General features: G+C 40.5%; 2 protein-coding genes across 2 annotated transcripts in view; one reads left to right on the top strand and one right to left on the bottom strand.

Annotated features, from left to right (window-relative positions):
* Nucleotides 1-237: 237 nt before the first annotated feature.
* LOC149070865 (uncharacterized) lies at nt 238-9,333 on the top strand. The gene is made up of 3 exons (XM_089248679.1): nt 238-561; nt 2,732-3,268; nt 7,972-9,333. Exon 2 carries the CDS (start codon nt 2,736-2,738, stop codon nt 3,219-3,221), a length of 486 nt encoding a protein of 161 aa, XP_089104805.1. The 5' UTR covers nt 238-561; nt 2,732-2,735; the 3' UTR covers nt 3,222-3,268; nt 7,972-9,333.
* A 2,117-nt stretch (nt 9,334-11,450) lies between these two features.
* The window catches only part of Uggt (UDP-glucose-glycoprotein glucosyltransferase), an 83,323-nt gene continuing 67,291 nt past the window's right edge, over nt 11,451-27,482 (bottom strand). Inside the window, exons 35-43 of the mRNA XM_089248680.1 lie at nt 25,978-26,062; nt 18,882-18,991; nt 16,646-16,718; nt 16,408-16,511; nt 15,123-15,179; nt 14,833-14,947; nt 13,368-13,484; nt 13,061-13,232; nt 11,451-11,537 (exon numbers count right to left, since the gene is read on the bottom strand). Coding sequence (XP_089104806.1) covers nt 11,518-11,537; nt 13,061-13,232; nt 13,368-13,484; nt 14,833-14,947; nt 15,123-15,179; nt 16,408-16,511; nt 16,646-16,718; nt 18,882-18,991; nt 25,978-26,062 — 853 coding nt within the window. The 3' untranslated portion in view covers nt 11,451-11,517. The remainder of the gene's footprint in view (nt 11,538-13,060; nt 13,233-13,367; nt 13,485-14,832; nt 14,948-15,122; nt 15,180-16,407; nt 16,512-16,645; nt 16,719-18,881; nt 18,992-25,977; nt 26,063-27,482) is intronic.

Here is a 27,482-nt window from a genome sequence, read left to right as displayed (position 1 = left end):
AATAAATGAATAAGCCCTTCCCCAAGGGTTCAACACGATCCTTCGCCATGTAATTTCACAAGTTCAAGGCCATCAACCGCCTTGATTACCGCCGCTCATTAATTACGACGTCCGGTCATTTCCTTACCGTTTTCTTCTTTATTACACGAGTCACATTAGAACACTCGGGGTGACGTCACGGACCCACAAGCCAATCAAGGAAACCCCGACGTTCAGTGGGCCAAAGAAGCAGACGACACAGGGAGAGCATCAGGATGAAGAGATGACGTAAAAATCGTGCATCGGGGGGAGAGAGAGAGGAAAAAAAATGGCTTCCTTTTCTTTTCTCTTTTTTATTTCTATCTTCATTCGTTTCCCTAAACAGGTTGTCGGCGACCCAACTTATTTATTTTCTATATACCTGTCGGATGACCTACGTGCAGCATATTTGCAGGTCAACACAGGCTTTAGGGGCCGACATAAAAAGCCCGTTAACGACGCTGTTCGAATTCATTTGGATGTCAGACGCAGGCAGCTGAAGCATTAAAATATAGAACCCACAGCAGAAATCATCATATCAAGGTAAGGGGGAAATTCTCGCCATCTTTCTTTTTTCTAGTTGTTGTTGTTGTTGTAGTTTTGAGAGGTGATTAATTTAATTAGTTCTGAAATATTTATGCAATTAATATTTTCTTCAAATGCCGAGGAATAACCAACAAGCAATTCGGATATAAATGCATAATTTTTGAAAATAACGTGTTTATATAAATATCGTATGGCAAAAAAGGGAATATCGAAACCATCTTTTATAAAGGAAATATATAAAATCTTAATTTTTGTTTCCAATCATGAATGTTTTCATTAATTATTTTTTTATTTAAAAATGAGTCCTGTGTCGTCTGCTCAGTTGAGTTTCACAAAATAATTTTTACATCTCTTCTTCGATGATTTCAAAAGAACATAGTATTATATCTTATTGTTTCTCAACCATGTGCCCCTCCCCGGGATATTCCTAAGTCCTAGGATGTCCTGGGGGGCATGGGTGATAATTAAATGGAAGAGGGAAGCCATCACAGGATACTAAGAGGGCTACAGAGAGCTCTGAAAAAAAAAAATCGACGTGAAGATACAAAATTATTTAAGTGAAATATGTTGGGAGAAATTTTGACTATTTTCAGAATCCAGTAGAATCACTAGGGTAATCTTAACGCATGGGCCCAACCCGGGGCCTCAAGAAAATAGAGGGGCCTCGCAAGAATGAAATCTCGTTGAAATTTTCGAAAATTTGCCAGCGGGCCTCAAAAACAAAAAATCACGTGTCCTGGGGGGTGACCACGTTGCCCTTAAGACGACTCTGGAGGAGGTCTGGTGCTTTTCTATGCTTAAATATGTTTATACAGTGTGGAGGCTCTTACCTTCAGCTTATAGTACCAGATGTCACAAAAAACTCACTTTGCTGGGAGGTATATAACACTGCTGCATCTTCAAAGAATATGTGCGTTGTAGAAATTTTTGTCAGGTATGTCTGAGAAATCGGTTTCAGTTCAACTTTCGAATCATCAGTTCTTAAAAACTCAGGTGTGTAGAGAGGATTCAAATGTACTCTAGAACCAGTTAACAACGGATCTGAAACCCGTATGATATGCTTATACGTTACGATCGTACTGTTCCACAACTGTGACTGTTGTTCCGCGGTCATCTTTTGTTACGAGGATCAAGTGAACAGGGGCTTTCAGTTTAGATTTGAAAGAAAATTGGGAATGGCTTTACTTTGTTTTCATAACGTTACGCGACGGCTGGAATTTGTCTTCGTGAGGTGAAAGCAAGCGTGCGTAATCCAGCCATAGGTCCGGATGGGGGGAGAATTGAGCCCTTATTTATTACAACTCGATATCGAAATCGGTCCAGGGCAGGGGTCTTCAAATCATTCTCGAGTCGCGAGCACTACGTATGTCCATCATCAAACGAAGAGCACCCCCTAACTGCAATTTTGACATACTCATGCCTGAATAAATCTGCCATTTAATTGTAATCCTTGAATGCAATTTTTACGAGGGGTGGGGTGTTTAATTGAAGCGTTGATCTAGTGCTCGCAAGCACAAAACTGGACGCGAGCACTGAGCGTATTTGGTACTTCGAGGCGCACCATCGTTCTCGCGAGCAACAGGTTGAAGATAGTGGGTCTAGGGAGAGATTTCGTCCTTTTTTGTAATGGCCTCTGTCGAGAAGTCTTCCAATCGGAATCCATAAAGAAAAAAATTCGTGCTCCCCTAAATAGATTGGTGTGAAATTAAAAGTCTCAAAGCGTGAAACAAATTATGTTGTCAAGCATTTTGATGACTTATTCCTGGATCCATGACAAGAAAGGCAATAAATTAAATTTAAGATACGCTTGCATTCACCGCACGAGGATGAAAAAAACCAGGGTGAACTAGTCTTAAGACACGACTTTACTGCACACCAACTTTGGTATATCGCCACACAGCAATTTACTAGTAATAGAGTCGGGTCGGAAATGAAGGAGCCATCTATCGGTGGTCACCTCAGGTTTGTCGGAAAAGAACTTGTTATCTATGAATTTCCCCAGGATCGAACTGACGGAAACCTTCAAGATGGTACACAAGCATCTTACCACGGCGTCACTCGAGCGCTTTCATTTCGGTGTTGGAAATTTTTTACCAGAATCCAGAAATATTTGATTGCACAGTGCAAATCATTCAGTTACGTACAATGCTTTGTTTTCTTCCTTCAGGAGAATGTTCAGCCTGAGGCACGTCATCCCGGTAGCCTTGCTGCTGCTCGGCGCATGTCAAGCCAACATGCAGCACAACGTACCCGCGCAACAGAAGCAGGCCCAGCCTCAGCACAGTCATCCGGCCTACATCATACCGACAGTCAACAGGCAGTCAGGACTGGGAGGTCTCAGCGCCCTCACTAGCCTCGGTTCAAGCTTCGGGGGTTTCGGCGGCCTCGGCGGAGGCGGTGGTGGCGGGGGCGGACTCGGCAGCCTCTTGAGCAGCTTCAGCGGATTCTCCGGTGGTTCCATGTTGTCGACGGCGCTGCCGCTGTTGATGGTCGTCGGTCTGGGAGCCATGTTGGTGCCACTGCTCGGCGGAGCGTTCTTCCGGGAGTCGCAGAAGAGGGGCCTGCCAAGCATCAGCCCTGCGTTCGTCGATGGTCTCACGGACATCCTGGAGAAGTTCGTCAAGGCACTCGACACAATGGAGAAGAAACAGGTTTAGTCAAGATAAGAAGACGGCGAAAAACCTTCAAAAACGAACATTCCAAGGTAAGATTTTTCCCAATCGATATGATATAGGGCATAAATACTCGATGGCACCAATATATCCATATATTCTAAATCTTAAAATTTAGTTGCTTTCACTCATAGTGTACGTATTTTAACAATTTCAAGTCAATTAAACACCGAACTTTCGCAAGGATGGTCGTATTTTCTCTCGAATGCTTCTTAGGTGAAACTAGAGCTCCTAGAAACCCAGGCGGGCTCATCCGCCATGTTTGTGCGAAGTGTGACGTCAGTATTATCGCTATAGCCAATTGCTGTTTCCTATGCCGCTTTTGTTTTTTCTTAACGATAAGACGTCACTTTGAACAGCGGTTTTGTCGCTCAAAGATGGAGGACGATTAATCTGCTCGGTATACATTAAAAACAATGTAAAGCAGACGACAGAAGAGCTATTGGACATCAACAGCTCCAGGCATCTTAGGTGAAACTATAATCACCACAAATAACCGTATTTCCTGTGCGATGCACTTCGCCCGTGACTGATGGATATGACGTCATCTGCCAGAACCATGATCGTAGTTGAAAAGATTCTCATACAATTCTTCCGTCTTTTTTTCAAGTCAGGCAGCTCTTCTGCCGCCTGCTTCTAAATTTTTTCCATATCAGACAGCTAGCTCTTCCGTCGTCTGCTTTTCAATGTTTTTAATGTCAGACAGCTGTTCTGACATTTACTTTTTAGTGTTTTTAATGTCATGCACTCTTCCGTCGACTATTTTTTTAATGTTCTCAGTGCCCCACAGCTCTTCTGTCGTCTGCTTCTCACAGCTTTCCATGTCAAGCAGCTAGCTCTTCCGTAGATTGCTTTTCAAATGTCCGACAGTGTTGCTAACAGTCAAAACATTTTCCAAATAGATTCTTCATAAAAGAAAAAACAACCAGAACTAGTTTAAGTCATTATTCAGATGACCACCTATCCCGTATTTTCCGGGACATTCCCGTATTGCCACGTAATTTAATGATAGGGACATAGGACATTTTCCGTGAAAAAACTAGAAAAATAACTAGCAAAACAACAAGACGGGGATTTTTTCAAACTAAATGGCCGAAAAAATCAGATTGACCAGATCAAATTGGAAATAACTAAGTTGGCAACAATGATGTCCGACAGCTCTTCTGTTGTCTGCTTTTAATGTCAAACTCTTCTGTCGTCTGTTTCTCAAAGTTTTTGGTTCTCTCAAAGCTTTAGATGTATACCGCGTTTAAAAAGCTATTTTGATCATTTAATATCGACCAATTTGAAACGTCATGTGTGTATTCCGTATGAATAGAACCAAAATAACTCATTCTACAGCACTTTTTTTCTTAAATAAAAATACGAGTATTTTCGAACTCTTAAATTTTTTTTTTAAGGAAAGCAAATTTCGTCACACACCGTTAACTCGAAATCGCCATTTTCTTTTAAAAAGCAAATTTTTTTTTTTCTTTTAAAACACAAAGCAAGTGGACAGCGTTGCCAGCAGTCAAAAAAATTTTCAACTAGATTCTTTATCAAAAACGGCTAGAATCTGGGCTCAGACAACCAGAATTAATTTTAGTTATTTTTTCACATGACCATGCGTCCCGTATTTCCTGGAACATTCCCGCACTTTCACGTAATTTAATAACAGATTATTAGCAAATAGGAAAATTTTTGATTTTTGAAAAAACAACTCGCAACTAGATGAGTATTTTTTCCAAGTAAATGACCCGAAACCGACCATGAACCCCGCTTTGTCCCCCCATAGTGGGCATAAGCTGGTCACCCAGAAGGTTTGGGTCATGGTGGGAACCAAATGATCAGATCTAGTTGGAAAATAACTAAGTTGGCAACACTGCAAGTGGATTTATACAAAGCAAGTGGACATCAAAGACGCCGAATGTGGAAAAAAAAAATTTAAAAAGGGGGACAAAATGAAGACGGCCTCGATGTGGCTGATGGAACTCGTTGGCTAATTAGAATGAACCGGAAGAGCATACACATAACAACACATCTTCTCTTATTAATGAGCAGTGTGCCGAACCAGAAATAAGTTTTGGCCGAGTTCTCGTTTTCTTTTTCCTCTCGTGACCTTCTTGAAGGCCATCGAGGAAACGGACTTCCAAGTTTTTAGTTCATCGGCCTCAAGATGGCAAATTCGATCAAGACTGCTCTTTTTTTTTACCTTGGGCTGCCAACTCGTAAGTGGGGAAAAAAGAAGCAACAAAAAGTTTTCTGCGTTGTGTACATATTACATTTTCTTTGGTGTTTCCAGCACATCGTTACGAGAACTAGTTGAGAGAAAAAAAATCGAGATTCATCGCTCCGGGGAACAACACTAGGTTTCGAGGGCAAGTTCACGAGCTGTTCCGCTTGCTTCATTAAGTATGCCAATCACGTTAAGGATGTTGTTCCCCAAACTTCCTATACTTGCGAGGTTACGTATTTTATGCATGGGTAAAAAGAAAAAAAACATCCTGATCGATAGATCGAAGATTAATGCGACTCCCCGAATGTAAGTTGATATATTGCAACCGCGAATAGCGGGACCGTAGCGTGCCTTCTAGGGGCCTCCGGGGCAGACTTTTTCTTGGGGGGTTCCCTTGAAAGTATTATTATTATGCAAAATGTCTTATTCAGCTTGGGGCCCCGGTTGCCTCAGACTAGTTACGGCCCTAGCGAACGGGTTTATTTTCTTAAGGAGAAACATGCGCGAAACCGGGGGGAGATAGGGAGTGATCGTGTCCTCCCCCCCAGTGCCGTCTTAAGGCATGGGCCCACCCGGGCACGGCCCGGGGGCCTCAAGAGAAGAGGGGCCTCACAAAAATGAGAACCGGTTGAAATTTTCGAAAATTGGCCAGGCAGGGCCTCAGAAAAATCACTTGGCCCGGGGGCCCATGATGTCCTTAAGACGGCCCTGCTCCCCCCCCCCCCCCCCCAGAGCCAAAAAATGGAGAGGGAATTATTTGGGACGTTTCAACAGATCTAATGGTGTCTGCGTCCACTACATTCGCAGCTGAGTCTTGGCTACATTCGCAGTTGGAGATGTCTGCCTCCGCTTCATTCTAGCACTGAAGATGTCTGTCTCTACTTCATTCACTCGCTGCTTGTGAAGATGTCCGCTTCCTTTGTTGCTGGAGATATCGCCTAGTCTTTACTCAAAATTGAAGATGTCTGAATTGATAGCAGGTGTGGCAGCACTATACAATCATTACATAGAAACTAACTTCACGTAAGGTTCACAACACATAAACGCACCTTTTCTAGCTTGGTCCAGGTCTTCTTCGACCACCAGCTTGTCTCTTCATCGAGACACAGCGACGGGCCATGATCTGGTTAGGAGGAGAATGATCAAAAAAGTGCGCTAGTGTAGCGATAGCGGATGCCCAGACGCTAGTCTACTCACTGTGGTGACTTGAGTGGTTTCTTGAATATAACCTACTTGGCAACAAGTAATGTAATACGTAAATACGTACCGAATGCAGACAAAATTGCTGAATTACATTACATAATAAAGCAAAATTCGTTTTTCACTAAGAAATAACTTTTTCTGTCAATTATCCGAATGAAGTCCGGCCATGCGTGGATCCAGGACGATGCGTCGGGAATTTTGTAAGTTCATTGAACCGTCACGTATTTTACGGGACATAGAAATTTTCCCATATTATTCGGCTCCTCTGGATCCGTGACTAAGCGAAGGCAGACACCTTCAGCCAGGACCGCCACTAGGGGTGCGTCGGACAAGAGGGGGCGCAAATTTCACCCCCCAACCTCTAATTCAACATTGCAGGGGGAGTGTCAATATGCATGCTTTCCCCGGTTGACCAAGCACTTAGTTGCAGCCCTGCCTTTTGCTGCGAATGAAGTTGTGGTAGCCATCAGCTGCGAATAGAGTGGAGGGGCAGGCAGATATCTGCCTCTACTAAATTCGAACTGAAGATGTCATTCACAGCTGAAGATGTCTGTTCACTCCATTCGCAATATCTTCAGCTATGAATAAACTAGAGGCAGATATCTTCAGCCGTGAATGAATTGGAGGCAGATATCTTCAGCTATGAATGAATTGGAGGCAGATATCTTCAGCTGTGAATGGAGTGGTAGCATGCATCTTCAGTTGAAAATGAAGCCGAAGCAGTTATCTTCAGCTGCGAATGGAGCAAAGGCAGACATCACGAAAATTCCTGCATCAGTGCTACGTACACGCAGTGAGGAATTGAATCCTAGTCCTCATGATGCGAGATCAAGAATTTATCTCATCTTCGTCTTCATCAACGATAGTTTTGAAGAAAAAAAAAGAAGTTGTAACATCTCTAATGATTCTACATTTCGGGCCGTCTCAAAAAAACAATCCAGAACACAATTTGTCAAATCTAAGTCCTGTGATCGATTGGTGGTATTCCATTTCTGATCGCACCACTGGAAGTCAGCAGCCATTCCAAATTGTCTGCAATCTAATTAAATTATCCAGGGTTGTCGGATGCATAAGACCATTCCCTGCCTTAGAAAGTGCAAAATAACCAGCAAAAGAAAAATTCTAGTCATTTGGCTACAAAAGAAGTTAAAAAATAGGTTGATATGCTGATTGGCGTAACAGCTATTCTCCTCAAAAGCATGAACTGGACTGCCTCAATGTCCTTTTTCCATCTTTGGTTTCGAATATTAAAGCTATAAACATAATAACAAAAAATATATATGTATTTCATTTAATATATTTCGTTTCTCTTTGCAGTTTCCCCACGGGACATTCCTTCAGAAATGGGCAGAACGGGATAAACCGACAGCAAATCCAACTCGAAAATCTGCTAGACGTTAAAAAGAAAATGATCTTGACAAGACTTAGGTGAAACGAAAAAAAATGTTATTGATAAAACGGCAGGGATAAAAAAATCAACAAGAATTATTAATATTTATTAATTTGTGGTTTATATATACATTTTTTTTACTACAAAATCAAGGCAAGCGGGTCTTGCTTTTATGGAGTGTTCTTCAGTTTTCTTTCTAGAGCGTAATGCGAATAAATAAGCCTTGCAGCAATGTTATCAAAATAATCTGTATTCATATATAAATGTATTGCTTTGTTTTTCCAATTTTTTTTTCTTCAATCTCAAGCATTTCGTGTTTGGATATGTGCAATATTTATTATTCGATGTGCCCCCTCACTCGAGTGGGTGGGGCTTGACGTCCCTCTTGCTTGAGTAGGTGGAGCTTAGTGGTCCACTCCCTCCTACTTCAATGACATCACCTAAGTAGGTAGAGCTTAGTCCACTCCCTCCTACTTCAATGACATCCCCTAAGTAGGTAGAGCTTAGTGGTACACTCCCTCCTACTTCGGTGACGTCATTTAAGTGGGTGGAGCTTATTGTGTGAAAGTGTTGCCGGTACAGCTAGCGCTACTTTTGCTATCGTCTCTGTTGCTGAGTGTGCGTGAGCTTTTGACCAATCAGATTTGCGCCATCGGTCAAGAGAGTTTTGCGCCTCAATTCCTTTTCTTTATTTAGAATTTTTAACCGCCATTTCCGGCATTAATCTTGCTTTAAATGTAGCTTTTTTTTGTGCACTTATCAATTTTACGCGTGCGAATCCATTTTCTTTTATGTATGCATTGCTAAAATAACTGCAGTTTTAACTTGACATGCTTTTGCCTTTATCGATGCTTGCTATACATGCACTTAGAATTTAGAAACTATGCTTTACTTGCATTACGCTTTATTTCCATGAGCGATTTCTTTTTACTATTATAGCTTGTATGTCGTTGCTGAGCAATTGACTATTAAGATAATGTGTTCCCCCATATCCTTACTAACCTGCATATTAATTTCACAGATTGCTTCGTCATTTACAAACCACGGCAACTCCCATATTTATATTTGTTTCATTTTCTGTTGATAAGAAACAGAAGTTATACATGTGTGCTCTATGTGCGCGTTAATTATTATCAATTTTTTAGATAATTATTTTTATTATGAAATATGTGGCTGGCCAATCGTGTAATATTGTCTTTTTTATTTGTATTTTTTTTTCTTTGACATACTGTGTGAATACTTTTTTCCTTAATTATTTTATTGCGAAATAAATCAATTTTGTGTTAAAATTGTGTTTTGTATTAAAGTCAAACTTCGGATTATAAATAACTGCAAGAGTGTTTCACAACACGAGCAAAAATTTCAAACAAATTTTAATTTGATAAACTAGCGATACCTCGCACAGCACACATACCAAACCCTCCTAGATTAGAACTAGTCTATCAGAGGATTTCCACGTTTCGGCCTTTACAATGAAGAGCAGTCTTCTGAACATCATGGTCTTAAACCACACATAAATAAAGCCATTGGAAGGAAGAGATGTGATTTACTGTTGGTTGCCTGGACAGTTCGCCTTTGTTTTAGCTAAGCTTGATTGGTTTTTGAATGCCAGTTGGGGTGTCATTTGTTGCAGAGTTTGGAAAACCCTATCTCAGCCATTGTCCTACATCATTGACAGCAATCACTTAGTTTTGATTTTGAAAAAGCTTCGGTATTCATATATATATAAATTCTAATCTGAATTTTCAAGAGGGATACTTCATTAGAACTTACAGAGATCCCCCCATAAATAATTGAAGAAACATGCCACCTATATTATAAGCTCAGGCAAACATTAGTTACTGAATGGCAGGCTGCATTAAGATGAAAAATACACGAGCAAATTTTATACGAATCGCGTTATTCCGAAATTAAAAATTCAGAAATAAAAGCATATCGATAATGACTGGGTCAGGGGCTGAAATACCAAGTTGCCATTGTGAAGTGGCATCCACTCTGAAAACATTTGGTCACCGTGAGCAGGACAGCAAATATGTTACATATAAGTAAAACTGGCTGTATGAGGCGATATTGATGTTTAGGAAAGAAAAATTCATGTCTGCCCTCACTGGGACACAAACCTTGATCTCTTGTATGCCAGACGTGTGCTCTACTTCTAAGCTATGAAAGCAGATAGAATATTTCCCCTTTGGAGCATATACAGGGTGATTAAGAAAAAGCATTTGCCAAACTGAAAGGGCACTTCAGGCATATGTTAACAATCCAAAACCACATAGGAACACAGGTGTGAAAATGCCATCCAGAGCCGCTACAGGGAGTTGATGAGTCATACATTTTTAAAAGAATCCCGAACTAAGCAAGCATGAAATCGCAATTCTGACAACATAAGTACGCTAGGGGCCACACATACACTCAGAACACACATTCCAGCATGTACTGATTCATTAGAAATTCTACATGGAATGCATGCTTGCTACTACTTAACCATAAATGTACCTCGTACACATTACTCTTCAGAATTTCCATGAATTGGCACATGCCGGAACATGTGCACGTGCGTGTGTGGCCCCCTGACATATTTATGTCACCAGAATTACAACTTCATGCTTGCTGAGTTTGGGAATTGCTTTAAAAGTGTGTGACACATAGTAGCAGCTCCCGATGGCGTTTCCACGCTTATGTTCCTATGTGATTTTGGATTGTTAATGTATGCCTGAATTGCCCTTTCAGTTTGGGGATGTTTTTCTTGAACCACCCTGTATGTTTGAATGGCTCTGTGGGATGGACGGTGGCAACATTCTGTTAATATCTCGCAAATGGCATCAAGGCCACCAGATGGTGACGTATATGTAGAGAAAAGACATCCTCTTAATAAGCTATACATGGAAAACTGGCTGTATGAAGAGATATTGATGTTTAAGAAAGAGGAAAATTCGTCTCTGTCCTCATGGGGACATGAGTGCGAGATGGGGTCACAGATGAATTTTCCTTGCCTATATAAAACTTTGTAAGTTCTAATAAACATCAATATCTCTTCATACAACCAGTTTTCCATGAATTAGACGCCTTTGCTCTACATACACCAAATATGTATTCAGATAAAACAGGTCGAACAAGAAGCAGAAAAAATAATAGGAAAAAAATGGCAATAACAAACTTCATGAGCAATTTGCATGAACAAGAGTATGGTGAGAAAAACATAATAAATTAGTTACGTCGCTAGAAATAACAAATGTTTGTTAATGAAGTCTGCGGTTTGAACCAATAGCTGATTGATGACAAATTTAATTTGATATACACAATATTTTCGCGTTGTCAAGGGCCGCACAAAACCATGTTGCTGGCCGTCCCAGATCTGCATCAATCATATGAGATGTTTTAAATGAAGAAATACGTTATTACAAAAGAGAGAAAAGTCCAATTTTAATATCACCCTGAAGAATGTACAAGTTTAGAATGTGGTCGATTTTTCATCATAATTCCACGTGGGTATCTGCAATGAGAAAAGCAAGAATAAACTGGCTTTGAATAATGCGTTCATTAAAACCAACAGCAATGACAATCAATGTCAATTAACGTCAGTGAAGAGTTTAAAAAAAAACAACAAAGTAACAGGAATTTCACATGACTGTCGAGTTTCTGTATGGAATGGACGGAACATATAGGAAGTTGCAGGTAATGGAAATCATTATTGCAATGAATGTTCTAATAAATTATATTATGAATGTTATTTCTGAAAAGCAAATCAATGGCTATCCTGGGGCCCAAGATGGAAGAGGACAAACAACCTAGTCAGTCTGCGAGCAAGATACGAGAGATGGGCACTCATCTATTAACTATGCCAAGGGTCTTTGTCACTATGCCAAGGGCGCAACCTTTAGGAGAGTGTGGGGCCCACTTTATGGGTTTAAAAACATTGTTGTAGGAGTCTCAAGTGATCTGCAACAGTGATCACTTAGGTGGTCTGTAAATGTGTTACAGTCTGCTTGAGTACCAGCTTATATCCCTAGGGGGTACGGGGGTTGTCACAGTTAGTGTGTCGGGGGGGGGTCTGTTTGAGTGATGTGGAACTGTGCTTTGGGTCATTTAAGTGATCTGTACATCTATGTGATTTGTAAATGTGATGTGGGTCACTCAAATTATGTAATTTGTAAATGTGATGTGGGTCACTCAAATTATGTAATTGCGTAACGAGTCACTCAAGTTATCTGTAAATGTGTTGTATGTCAATTAAGTGATCTTGAATAGCACAGCAATTAAGTGCTGGTCAATTAAGTGCTTTGTCACTTAATTGGATACGTGGAACGGGTCACTTATGTGATCTGAAAATGCATCGCAGGCTGCTTAATTGCTCTGGAAATCGTGCAACACGTCACACAGGTGCATAGGCGGATGCAGGATTTTCTTGGGAGGAGGGGTTCAAATATATTTTCTTCTGAGAGAAAGGGGCAGGTTTAAATTTTTTCATGAAAAATACACTATAATCTCTGCTGGTGTTGGGGGGGGGGGGGGTTATAATAGCAGAATCCCTCCCTTTGTGTACGCCAATGCTAAAGTGAATTGTAAATGAACATGGGTCATTTGGGCAATCTGTGAATGTGCCACACATCACTCAAGTGATGTGGAAGTACTTAAATAATCTGTTTATGGGCCGCTTGTTTGATTTTTACAAAATTAGGTTTAAGGCTACACGCTGCATCAGATTACACCAAGGGCCCAATTTGATCTCAGGCCATGGGTTAAACATATATGCCATTACTTATTGCATTGAATTAAACAAGTTTCAGAAACTGAAACATCATCGATTTATCGATTTTAAGCGGTATGAGTTCAGATATTCAAGCTTCTTCGTTTTTTTTATTTTATTTCCGACACTGTTATAAGTTGACGTGAAAGTGATTAGTATCATGTGTCACAGTACATAAAGTACAAACATAAATTCCAGTACAGAAAATTAACAAGGATTAATGTAAAATGGCATTACTTCATAAACGGCAGCAAGAAATGACATCTCACCTGTATGTTTTGTGGCTGGTTTCGACTCTTCTTGAGCATTAATTTTAAGACCTTTCTTAAATTTTTCATACTTGCTGAAAAGCTCCTTTATCTCTGCATCATAGTCTTTCCACTCTGGTATGAGCCTCATAGCGCCCACCAACTTCGGTTCTTTGGTTTTTGGATTGTTACACTATACAAAGTGGTGCAAAAAATTGAGTGTGTTTTCAAGAGTGAAAAATTATGGCAATACGAGTCTTACATGCTTTCGATACAGCGAATTACATGATGAAATAAATAACGAGACAAAAAAAAAAAGAACACTGACCAAATCGATAGTCTTCGCTCGTTCTTTGGACTCGTCATCACACCAGGTTTCGCACCATAGCCATTCTTGCGGAAGAGACTTGATGCTTACTTGATGTATCATGTTATTTGGAAGGTCCTTGAAAGAATGAATACAAAAAATATATTAAGACACCGATTTCATATACTTTATCATGATATGGTCAAACCTCCGTTCAAGGGACACCTCCATTTAAGCATAAGCGGATTACTGACTACTTGATAGGACAGACGGGCACTAATGAATGTCTCCACCCTCCTCTCTGTATCCACCTATGCATTAAAGAGACAGACGTCAGAGGCATATTTACAGGAGGCTTAGAGGGCTATAGCGCAGGGCGGCACATCTGAGGAACAAGTGGTCAGAAAAATTAGTAGAATGTGCAAAGGGGAAGTAAAATTTGTATAGCAGACACGTGGTAAAGCAATAAATCTGCCACTGCCTAGAGAGTGAGGGACTAGGTCGATGAGTGACCTAGAACCTGTGCAAGCATTTCAATGACCAAAAGAGTGAAAGTGTCCTGGAGTGTGTGCACAGTCATGGGAGTGACTATGAAAGTACTCGATAGAGTGCTCAATATATTTGAAAGCATGCAAATGTCCTAGAAAAACAAAGGATAAAGTCAGTGAGAGTGGCCAAAAGAATCACCAAGAATGTGTGCAAGCATAGGCGTATGCAGAATTTTCTTGCGGGGTGGGGGGGGGGGGGGTGTTTCAGATTTTTTTTCCTTCTGGGGGGGGTTTACATTTTTCCCTGCAAAATAACATTATAATCTTGGCTCAATGGGTGTTAGAACCCCAACCCCCCCCCCCTTGCGTAAACCAATGTATGTGAGTGACCCAGAGAGTGCGTGAGCATGGGAGAGACTAAAAGAGCAACCAATATGGTGCATAAGCAGGGGAGTGATTGAAAGAGTGACCTAGAGAGAGAGAGAAGGAACCAGTCAGTGAGCAGCCAAAAGAATGTGCAAGAATGTGAGCGACCCAGAGGGAGTGCAAACATGGGAGAGACTAAAAGAGTGACCAATATGGTATGGTAAGCATAGAAGTGACCTAGAGTGGGGGGGGGGGGAGGATAATCAAGTTAGTGAGCCACCACCAAAAGAGTGTGCAACCAAAGGCTCTAATTCACAGCGGCAAATTTGGGAAATGAGTGGGAAAGAAAATTAGACAAAAATGGCCAAAGGGTGGTAAAACCATGAATCCACCTGCGGCAGTTGTCCTGATCCAATGGTCCTTTAAATGAGAACTCGTCTACCTCTGAATGAATAAGGGACAAAAAAAAGTCTGGTTCCCCATGGGTGTCGCTTATTGAGAGGTTTCACTGTACAGACTTTAGACACATTGCATTGAATTGCCATTCGCCGCAGGCATGTAACATGTTTTAAAAAAAATAATAAGTTCGATAATTATACTAACACAAGAATATATCTATTAATAATGGATACCTGATCTAAATTGGAAAGACTGTTTGGGTCTTGACTCAAACCTTGATACTGACCACGCAGCCTATCCCCTGCTGCGATGCGGCGGAACTTCATCAGGTCCACCACGTACAAGGCACTGATAGGAACAAGAAATGAGTGATCACTTGCCAGAAATAACTGTTATGCAGTAGTTACTTTAAAAAAAAATTAAACTTATTCAACAAAGATTATTCATAGGAGGAATGGTACCATGTATGGAACAGCGAGTATTTCTAAAATGGGGGGAAAACTCAATTAAAATATGATAATACCTGATATGATACTTGCGACCAGCAAGATGAGAAGCCCAGTATCCACTCTTCCAAAACCTATAAAATATAATGCAGAGACAATGAGGAAAGGTTGTATATTTGCTTCACCAAATAACAAATAAGCCCGTTTACAACTGTAATAACCTAAGGAAACATCAACATACAATAACAATATTCATTTTATCGATTCAGGGGATCCACACCCTTCGTTTTATCAATACAGGAGTGGGTCTGTTGCCTTCATTTTATGTATACAAGAGGGTCTACTGCCTTCATTTTATCTATACAAGGATCTAAGGCCTTCTCATTTTATATATGTAGTGAATTCAAAATCTTCATTTTATTGATACAATGAATCCGGGGCCTTTATTTTATTCATAAAATAGATCCATAGCCTTATTTTATAATTTTATCAATAGAAGGGATCCAAAGGCCTTTACTTTATAGATACTGGGGACTTGCAGCCTTCATTTTATTGATGCTGAGGGTCCATGGCCTTCATTATATCCATACATGGAGGCTGGCAGCCCTCATTTTATCGCTACAAGGGATTCACAGCCTTCTTTTTTCAATATCAAGGGTCTGTGGCATTCTTTTTCAATACAAGGGATCAACGGCCTTTGTTTTTTGGTTTTTTTTTTCCAATACAATGGATCCACAGTCTTTATTTCATTGTTACAGGAGGTCAGCTGCCTTCATTTTACCAATATAAGGGATCATTCCTATTATTGGTACAAAGGCTCTTTGGAACACTAAAGGTTAAGAATCCCCTGATCTAGATTTTCAATAGCATCTCTAACAGAAAGCCCAAAATATTCTAATGTGTGTTATAAAGAACAGCTACTGTATTAGGCTCTTTGGGCGGTCAGCAGTCATGTCTGTCTGTCTGTATTAGGCTACTACTAAACCACAGATGCACCTCATGGGAAAACTTCTAACAAATTGGTGCACACTGAAAAGCGTTGTGCATGCTTGTGTCTCCCCTAACGTATTCACAAATACCTGTGGTGTGTATGTTATAGGTTTGGAAAGCTGCCACCTATTTTCCAAAATAGAAGTGAGAGTGATAGGTGCCCAAGTTTTACCATTTGTAATTATTATGTTGCAGGTGTGCCTACTCCCTGCGAAGAAACCAACCTGCATTAACTGACTTTGGATCACCACCGCAACTGTGTCGACTGGGAATCGAACCCAACCTTTCACAATGCAGAGCCATGATGAAACCTATGTGACTGCACATCAGGAAAATGACAAGTGAACTGCTAGTACAAAAGCTGTTACATACCTATAGCCATCCATGTCAGTCCTGCTGTCACAGAAAGGCGTATATCCATACGGCGCCCCACCCAGGTCCAGATCCCGCAGCTCTTTCATGTCAGCGCGAACAATCTATAACAAACATGATTTAAAAAGAAAAAAAACCCTCATTCATCAAGTTAATACCGCAACATTGACAACGATTTACCATTATCATTTACAATGTAGTAGATTGATCATCAAGCTTCCCATAAAACAAGAATTACCTGATCGGCATCAACAAATATGATTTTCTTCACATCCAACGGGAAAAGTACATCAAGGAACAGAATTTTATAGCTGCAGTAAAAAGACACAAGTGTATTATAACACCACTCAACATATAAAAGTCCAAAAAAGTGATCTCGTAGATGATGCTCAAAAATGCAAAACATTATTGTTTCCTAGAACTCTACCACCAAAATGCGAGGGGGAGGGGTGCAATAGTGCACACAAACACACTAGCACACCTCTTGGCTACTTCAGTCCCAATAACTCATGAATCATGTATAGATGACGTCTGGCAAACCCTGGATTCCCCCCCCCCCCAAAGTGCAGCAAAACCTGTGTATAATGATACTGTCCATAACGATAACCCTATCTACAATGGTATTTTCTTTGGTCCTGGCAGAATTCCTATTTAATTGGAAATAGCGCAAATGCTTAAGCAGTCTACGATGATAACCTGTACATAATGATATTTTTTCTAGGTCCCTAGAGTATCATTATAGACAGGTTTCACTATATATATACTCTCATATCTTATATTGTTATAATACATGTGGTAAATTCTGTTATCATACATAACTGCATAATCATCAAGTATTTTTGTAAGTTTGATAAATTTCCCTAAATTAATCATTTTTACTGGCAATTATGCATAGTGTTCAAGCATTGTGTCATTGGTGCACGCGCACGCACGCGCACGCACGCGCACGCGCACGCACACACACACACACACGCACACACACAATAAATCATACTTATATGATATACTTTTTGACATGTACTATTCCCCAGTGGGGAAGTCCTGGGACAATCCACATACTAATAGTAGTGATTACGGTATGGGGCAATAACTTTTGTAGAGGCCACCCAAACAATTTATTTTATCCAGGGAGGTTCATATGCACCTACCTTGAAGAATGCAGAACAGAATTCGCTCGTATATAATTGATGTCCCTCTTACATTCAAAACCCACTTTAATATATTTCTTAAGAATTTTGAAAACTATCTGTGTCAGAGTTTTTGTATTTACACGTTCAAACTCTTGGCCATATAAGCCAGAATATGGAACTCGAGGCACTTGGGCGTGCCCCTTGCAGTAATTTTTGTGATGGAGAAAAGTCCTAGCCTAAATACTCCAGACTGCAGACAAACACATTTGAGTGTGACTGGATGTACATGAAGGCCATTTCTGGCAAGTATACACAAATCCAACCATAAGTATTTGTGCATGCACCCAATCAAGCTAAAAAGACGTAGTTTGGTGTACGCATGTAGGCAATCTTAGTGCGCTTGGTTGCATTTTTTTACTGCCTGCAGAAGCTGCCAGTCGTTGTGAAACTGCAGATGAGTGACAAAGTGTGAGTGCCGTTGTATTTTTGTTTTCGACAAAATAGCACGAAAAACTTGAGTAATGCTACTGAATTAAATTTTGTGTGAAGCTTAGTGATTCTCAAATGGAAACAAACCACAAGATTCAACAGGTATCTGGAGACGAAACAATGGGCACCACACGATAAAGGAATGGTACAACCGCTTCAAAGATGGAGCACATCAGTGGAGAGTGAAGCATGTTCTGGTAGGCCCCCAAGATCCAGAAATGAGATCGTCATTGACTAAGTGAGGATGAGCATCAGCATTTGATCCAATTTGACCAACATTTTGTTTCTTTAGGAGATGCAATGTCAAAGTCATGCTGTTTGTTTTCTTTGACTCCAGTGGCATGGTTCATCCCAAGTATGCACCTCACTGCACATCATGGAAAGCTACCAAAAGGCTCTGCGTCGTAATTGGAAGCTCCATCACGATTAATGAAGCAGCATTGTTCAAGTTTGTTCTGCCATTTTTTGTCAAAAACAAAAATGCAATGATGCTCACTCACTGGCGAGCTGCTGGCAACCTGCAACTTCTGCAGGTTTAAAAAAATTCAACATGCACGCTAGGATTGCTCACATATGTGCACGAAATCAGCGCTTCCTAGTTTCATTGGTTCTCACATAAAAAATTATGGTAGAATACTACTTTTTGAAAAACTTCATAGATACGAGTGGGTTTCATTGTGCATTTTATTGCTCAATTTATTCATAAGAGCATATGAATTTCATTGCCATTGTCTGAATGATATAATTTCTTTATAAAGATTAGTATGGAACCTTTCCAGCGCTAATTGCTGTTTATAATAAGTACTGGAAAAAATAATCTGTGATCATACTTATAAAAGTGAAAGAAAGACTCACCCCCATATTATTCTCTGCTTCTCACTCTGTTGGTTCAGCCACCTCGGCCACTTGTACTGAACTAGCTCATATTCAAAGTCATATTTCTCTGCCATGTGCGGGAGGAAGTCCTGGAAGATGATTGGATGAATGTAGTATTACATGTATTAGTAAGCTTATAAAGTATAGTGAAAACTCTAGATGAAATCACTATTGACAAACATTTCTCATATTGATGCACATTTGTTCAAGACATAGAACAAGAAGTCTCCAGATCAGTGTTTTCCCAACCTTTTTTCTTAGCTCATGGCCTACTTTGGACAATATTTTCTTCTCGTGCTACCCCACATCCTACCCAGGGAACCTCCTACCTTCACCCAGGAGCGAGAATTTTTCTACTTATTGAATTTTGTGAATTAAAACTAAATTTATAATGAACAAAAATTGAATAAATAAGATCAACCTGATATAAACTTGCTACAGATTTCGGCGATTGCACAATAGTAGTGGCAAATTTGGCTCATTAATTTTAATCAAAATTCTTACGTTTCAATGCAATTTGAAAAAATAAAAATGTCCCTATGATTGTAAAGGGAGTCACGTGGAATTACCCATATAATTACACTATTAGATGTAAACAAACACATAGAAATAGATTAAGAATTAAGGCTATCAGCTTGAAGCGATTCAATATGCTGAACATTATTGTAAAATCCTGAAAATTCTTCACTTGGATCTTTATCGGTTTTTTTTCAAAACTACTTTCATTCTTCATACTGTTACTTCATTTCATGAGAAACCATACCCAAATAGTGATAGGAACTAAGAGACACCCAGGCTCTGTCACACTCAGTCAGGGTTCATACAAAATTTTCAAAATGAAAAGTAAGGACTTTTTAAGGAGTTTCAAGCTGTTTTTAAGGAGTCATGGCAAACTTCATAACTTACAAGTTTTACAGCAAAAAAAGGGGCGGGGCACATATGCAAATTTATTTTTAATTTGCAAACAAACTTTCCCTCTTCTCAAAAATATGGATGTAGAAGTGGTTCAAAAATTACAAGTTTTGATTTGTTACCCAGCATCATAAGAATTCATAAAATAATCAATCCACATACATGCTTTCTGTCGTCACCAAAGTGTTCTAAAACCATCAAGTACACTGCTGGCCACCGTAAATGCAACACCATGAAGGAAGCATGCAAATAATATGAAATTTACAACATGCATTAGCGGAGGTGAGATATGCAAATGATTAGAATTTCAGCGCAGACGCACATCACGCGCGCCTGTGGCGCCACTTCAAAGCGCTATTTAAGGCTTGGAGATTTCGACGATTTGAAGTACGGCAATTGTGTTTTTCTTGTGTTTTTTTCAAAAAAACGATCAATTATGCCTCGTAGAAAACAGCGATCATCTTTTGATCAAGTATCCGAGTTCGACAGAGGAAGGATAGTGGCCTACCGAGATTGTGGATTATCTTTCAGGGAAATCGGTAGTCGTGTTGGACGAAACCAAACAACTGTAATGCGGATATGTGATCGTTGGATGCAGGAGGGTACGACGGACCGACGTGATCGATCGCTTCCACCTCAGTGCACCACTTCACGTGATGACCGGCGTAATGTGCGTATGGCAGTGACGGATCGCTCAGCCACATCACGAACCATAGCACAGCACATTCAGTCTGTACCGCATCATCCAGTGTCTGCGCGTACCATTCGACGCCATTTACAGCAGAGTGGTCTGTCCGCAAGACGTCCATTGCTTCGTCTACCCTTGACGCAGAACCACAGGCGTCTCCGCCGCCAATGGTGCGATGAAAGAAGGATGTGGACGGCACAATGGAATGAAATTGTCTTTACTGACGAGTCACGCTTCTGTCTGCAACACCACGATGGTCGGATTCGAGTCTGGAGACACCGTGGAGAGAGGATGCTGAACAGCTGCGTTATGCACCGCCACACTGGTCCTGCACCGGGTATTATGGTATGGGGTGGTATTGGATATCACTCTCGCACTCCTCTAGTACGCATTGCCGGTACTTTAAAAAGCCAGCGCTACATCTCCGAGGTGTTGGAGCCAGTTGTCCTTCCTTACCTTCAGGGCTTGCCCACAGCCATATTTCAACAGGATAATGCGTGACCACACGTGGCACGCATTGTCCAAAGGTTCTTCGTCAATCGCCAGATTGAATTGCTTCCCTGGCCAGCTCGCTCTCCGGATCTTTCGCCGATAGAAAACATGTGGTCCATGGTTGCTCAACGATTGACCCAGATTACATCCCCAGCTGCCACACCAGATCAACTTTGGCAACGCGTGGAAGCTGCTTGGTCTGCTGTACCCAAGAACACATCCAAAGTCTCTTTGAATCAATGCCGAGGCGTGTGGCAGCGGTGATCTCCAACAATGGCGGCTACTCTGGCTACTGATTTTGGCAGGAACCACACTTCACAGAAGTCTATAAATTTAATCATTTGATGCTTGGTCAACATGTTATCTACAAAATAAATATTGTTGCGATATCTCTTGTCTTTCTTGGTGTTGCAATTTGGGTGGCCAGCAGTGTATTAGTCAAAAATATAACTCATAACAGCATCACATAAATTATAAAAATTCTAAGTGATATTCATTCCCCCTCCAATTATTCAAAATAAAAACCACAGCCGACAAAGATTTTTCTTACAAAATTATTTATATTTGCAGCAACCCTAGGCACACACACACACTTCCAGCACAACTTCCTAGATAGTAAATTGCCCATAGATGGTAATAGACCTGAGTTGTACTTGGTTTGAAAGAAAGAAAGCCCCCTCCCCCCCGGAAATCACTCACTCAAACAACCTGGGAATGGGGGGCTCAATTGAAGTAAGAATTTGCCAGGAGCCACTTGAGGCAGGCCACATTTAGTCATGTGTTGAGCACATGTATGCTTTAAAATAAGGAGCTGTTCAAGTACTAGGTCAGCAAATTTTCAGCAATTTTTGACTCACCCCTCTTGTCAGAAAAAGTCAGCAAAACTCTCACCCCCCCCCCCCCCTGTCAGCGCTCTGTCCCCTTCCTCCTAACGCTTATTGGTGGAATCTGAATTGGGGGCTTCCCCCCAAATAATCAAAAATTTATTTTTTTAATGAACAAAATATTTTTAAAAGAATTGTAAAAATATTTTTTACAATTTCGAAACAAAATATCTTTATATGTCATTATAATCAATTTTTGTCAATTTCAATGCTATTTGAAGGCTAAGAACCCAAAATTGTTCAAGAAATTCATTGCGACCCTACCTCTCTAAGCCCTTGACCTGCAGTAACATTCGGCCTGTGCGGACCAAATGTGGCCCTGGCGTTATGATGTGGCCTGTCCCTAAATCTATTTTTGTAACAATAACAATGAACCAAGTTACACATTTACAGATCGCTTAAGTGACTCGTGGCACAATTCCAGACCATTTAAGCGATCTCTGGCACATTAAGCAATCCCTTGAGTGACATGTGACAAAGTTTTAGAGCATTGGTCCTGCCACCAGTGCGGTTGTACATCACTCAAGTTATCCGCGGCACATTCCCAGATTACTTAAGTGATCTGCGGCATAATCACGGATCACTTATATGATGCGCGGCACAGCTCCAGAGCATTTGGATCCGCTAAGTATTTGAAGATCACTAGAGTGGCTCTGTAGGGGACTCGATAGGAAGAATGTTAGTTCAGGTGCCCACAAACTAGTGAAAAGTTTTACTCGTTTTTCGCGCACCGAGTAAGACGCCATTATGAATATTTCATATTTTTTATAAATGGTGGTTGATGACGTAAGAAATCTCCCCCCCCCCCCTCACGTCATCAAGTCAGCAAATCGAAAATCCCCATCCATGCTGACGTAATACTTGAATGACCCCTAACATAAAGATACCCTAAAGTTATTTTCTGAAGGTTAAAAAAAGTGGGTTCAGCTATAGCGGCTGATCGGCTAGTCCCCCCCCCCCCGTAACCAGACGTGGCTCGGGCTGTCACTTTTAAAAGCCGGGTTTTACTAGCAGGTTTTCTATGCCGCGCGCAACGTGAATCACCCAGCGCGACATGACTATTCATCAATATGAAAAGCAGTACGACTGTTTTCCTACAGAGCGCAATACGGCTCACGACAGCGCTTTACGTCGGGCGTGATTGGCAGACTGCTTCTGGAGGAGTTAAGCGTCGTGTGCCGCGCGTTTCAGCGATCTTCCCTTCATTTTCGTGTTGTGTCTCTTCCCTTTAAACCGGAGCATGCAGCAGATAGAGTAGATGACGCCAGGGTCATATACTACATAGCCGTCCTGAGCCGATGCGCCACGCTTGGAAAACGCAAATGCGTAACGTCATTATATAACTCATTTCTGGCGACACGAAATGATCCAGTTAGGTTCATGCGGCGCAAAAAGCCTACTCCTAGGAAAACCTGGCTTCAGGGATGAACACTCGTCACGGAATCCCAGGAGAGATAAACCCATTGTCTCTCATAGAATCTCTTGTGTGTGGATAGAGCCTGTTCCTCTTTTTTTCGCCTTTTTATTTACAGCAACCAATCTGCGAAACAGATTCGCTTTCCCCACTGGACTTCAGTTTTTAGCACTTCAAGGCGCGGCGGCGAAAAGATACGCTTGTCGTCGTCCCTTACTCCAGTGTAACTGAAATTTTTTTTCTTTTCTTCCTTTTCAGTAGCGAGTTGTAATGTGAATAAAACACGTCAAAAAAACTGCGGAAAGCAGTGACATTTTGCGGTTTCACGGAATTTTCGTAGTGAGATATTGGCTGTAAGCAAATGGGAAGGAGGGATAAAATAGGAATAGTAGGAGCGAATTACAGTAAAAAAAAAGACGATTGCGGCGAAAGTAGGAAAAATAGGAAGGCTGCGAGATCTGCACTCGGTATACTGCGTAATATAGGAGGTTCGAGACATCGTTTCGCCGCATAAGTAAAAACGTAAAAAAACTTTCTCACCACTGGGCATGGGGGAATTTTCGGCCACTGGTTCAGCGGAGTGATGTCGTTCTACAGACCATCGATTTCCAACGCTGACCAGTTTGCGACATAGGCAGGAAAACACGTCAAAACTAGCGATTTGGTAAAAAATCGCATTTTTAGAAGCAAAAGCGTATAATCGTATTAATTTACTAAATACGACAAAATCGTAACGGTTGGCAGGTATGCACAACCATTGGATGTTCCAATCCCATCCCCTGCTTTCACATTTCCTATTACAAAGGGAGAGAGCGTTTTTTTTTTCTCTTTTCTTTCTCTTTATATTCGGGGAAAGCTTCCTCTTATTTTTCTAGGCAATGCTTGCTATTCATCACCATGGGGAATGCCTATTCTAAGAAAGATCATCCCTTCAGAGAAAAAAAAAAAAAGACTTTTTCAGGGGTGGCTGCAAAAAGTAAGGAGTTATAAGGGCCCTTCCAGAAGGAAATGAAAAGTTAGGAGTATTTAAGGAGTTTGTAAGGATGTGCGAACCCTGTCAGTGATATAAGCAGATTATCCCAATGGACTCTGGTGCCTCTCGGGAACCTAACCATTTAATTAGCTTAAAAAAGATATATATACATGGAAAGGTACCATTATGCACTTGAAAGTAGACAAGTAAAAAATTTATGATTGAAAATGATGATAGAGATAAATAAATCAAAGTTATAAATCACATAATCGAGAATAGTTCTAGGTCTTGAGTACCACGCACAAAATTGAAATTGCAGGCAAATTTCTATGCATGAAATTATGAAATTTTATTACTCTACTAATGAGTTTGATATTTTCGACAAAATGACTTAATTTAGAACACAGAGTAATAATCATCATCGAAAAGCTGTCTTACCTATGTATCTTACATTCCTTGGGATTTGGTGGCTATTTACAGTTTTTTATTCCGCCCATGCAGTTTCTTCACAAATTTCTCCTAAACCTGTCAGTGGACTGTCAAGGGAAAATTTGATTGCAGGTAGCAATTGCTTAGTCTTTGACGAATGTCTTCAGGATGGAATCAAATTATGTGGCACAGCGATTAGACCAGCCCAATTGCAGATTGATTTAGTTAACGTCAATCAAATTTTATCAGCTTCTCTTATGGGATTTTCATTGACACTTTTCATTGATTGATGGCAACTAAATGAATGTGCATCTTGGCTGGTTGAATCATTGCATCACATAATTTGATTCTATCTAGAAGACATTTGTCAGACAATCAGATTTTCACTTGGCAGTCCACTGCCAAGGTTTGAAGTACAATTTGCTTGAGAAATTTGTGAAGAGATTGTATGTATGGAATGAAAAAATCGCAAATAGCCACCAAATCCCGAGCAATGTAAGATACATGTGTAAGACAGCTTTTTGATGATCGCTCTGTGCCCTGAATTAATTCATTTTGTCTAAAACATCAGTGAAACTCATTAGTAGAGCAATAAAATTTCATAGTTTCAAATTGCCCTTTTCCGCAATTTCAAATTTGTGTGTGTGGTGGGGGGGGGGGGGGGGTACTCAAGACCTAGATTTTCTCTGCTTATCAACTGTAGAATTATTGTTTTGCTCAGTCAGAAGCATGATACACTGTAAAGTAATGGCTCCCCACATCATCCAGCAGGGCCTCTAGGGCTAGGATCCTTTTCGTTGGGGTCCCCCAGGGGGTCCTTCTACAGCAAGTTTATAATGTGAAGAAACAAAAAATGATAAGAACCATCTCAGCCGTCAGGCTGGAGTCCTGTAAGTAGGTAAAATCATGAAAAACGAGGATGCCTTTCGTCATGCGACATTGTACCAGCGAATGTAATGTAATAGAAGTGCAGCAATCTATAGAAACTCTAAATGGATTGAATAACGTGTGGCGGCGAGCTATTTCTAATATGTACCTTTGAATTTTACAAAATGGGTACTGGAAATAAGCAAACACCATAATAGAACATCTGTTCTCTCAATATTAATGTTCACATTAGAAAATAGTTCATTTCAGCATGTTCTGCGATCATTTCAGTTAAATATCTCTATAGCGGTCAAAATGATCGCTTCCGTTGTTCTAGTGTTAACAACTGATCGATTGGTCAAACCAGCCCTAGTAAATAGATTTTCAAAAAAGACTGCAAAAATAAAAAAACTCACCTTGAATGTTGGGGATAAGTAATTCTTTAGGAACCAGAACTTCACAGGCGTTTTTGTGTTTTTTAAAACGCTCAACATCATAATTCTGAAAAAATAAAATATTTATTAAAGTAATTTGTGTTGCACAAAATTTTGATTGGAAAATTCACTTGTTACAATCATCATAGGGGTTCTGCAGTATCACGGGTGAAATCGTAATAATATACATCTAATCAAGTGAATATATAACAACTGAATCAGACCCGTAGCAAGAAATTTTGTTTGGGGGGAACCAAAGTGATAGAACAATAGATTTGGCCATCTTTTTCCCTTTTTTCGGTCATTTTCTCACATTTTGGGGGTGGGACCAGATCCCCCCTCCCCCTGAACTTTAGATAACTTGAAAAATTTTGATTTCTAGGTAATATAGCTGTCAACTTTGGAAAATGAGAATTATGGGAGATTTTTGGGCGGATCCAACTTCCTTGCAAAAACTAATGTGAAAGGGATTTTTGAAAAACAAAATATGGATTATTCAAAACTAAAAGTGAAGTTGTAGGGATTTTTGCCCTTTTTAGAAACATAACATGACATCGTGCTAGCTGGAATCTGGAAATTTTGCCTCTGACATTTCGCCTACGGAAATTTCCCCCTCTGACATTTTGCCTGCCCTGACCATATGGTTGACCAAGTGAGTGACTCACTATGTGAGGAGCCAAGTGATTGGGTGAGTGACTGTATGAGTGAGTGAATGATTGTATTAGTGACAAAGTGAGCATGCGATTTACTGTATGAGCAAGTGACTGCACAAGTGAGTGAGTGACTGTATGGAGGAGGGAATGACCATATGAGTGACCTTACTCTGTATTAGTGATCAATTTATGACCAAGTGAGTGACGTCACTCACTTATACAATCACTCACTCCCTCAATTGGTCACCCATATGGTCATGCACCCACTCACATGGTCATTCAATCACTTATGCATTCACTTGGTTATTCACATGGTCACACATACGATCACTCACCTAGTCACTCATATGGTTGCTCACTCACTCGCCACTGATATGGCAGGCAAAATGTCCGGAACAAAGTGTCAGGGCCAAAACTTCTGAGGGCGCATTGTACCAGAAGCGACATGTCTGGAACAAAACGTTGCGAGCCGAAATGTTCCATAGACAAAACGTACCAGGGACAAAATGCCCATAAGCTAAGCAAGCCATTGCCAATCAGTACAAAGTCTAATTACCTATCATTATTTCAGTGTAGTAATGATAGTAATTAGACTTTGTATAGTCTTTGTAGCTATCGGGCCCCAAAAAAAACAGAACATACAGACATAAATGTATGTATATGTTCATACCAGATGAAAATTATATCACTGAATCGAATGTCAAGAGCCAAACTGATGCTGGCTGTTTAGTGAATTTTGTTTTCCTTCCCGCTAAAATGAAACAATTTTTCTGTGATTTGGCACAATGGCAATAATTTACATTACGTTTGTGACATTTTGGGGGAGGAAAGAAA

This window comes from Pholcus phalangioides, unplaced genomic scaffold (genome assembly GCF_987345545.1).
Source record: "Pholcus phalangioides strain wild (caught in Gottingen) unplaced genomic scaffold, Ppha-v1.0 ptg000020l_1, whole genome shotgun sequence".
In the NCBI taxonomy this organism is placed as follows: Eukaryota; Metazoa; Arthropoda; class Arachnida; order Araneae; family Pholcidae; genus Pholcus; species Pholcus phalangioides.
Note: the sequence above shows the minus strand (reverse complement) of the source record. Positions and strands in the feature narration are given on the sequence as shown.

What these genes read in the sequence shown, in the direction of transcription:
- LOC149070865 (XM_089248679.1), top strand. Translation starts at nt 2,736, where the DNA reads ATGTTCAGCCTGAGGCACGTCATCCCGGTAGCCTTGCTGCTGCTCGGC.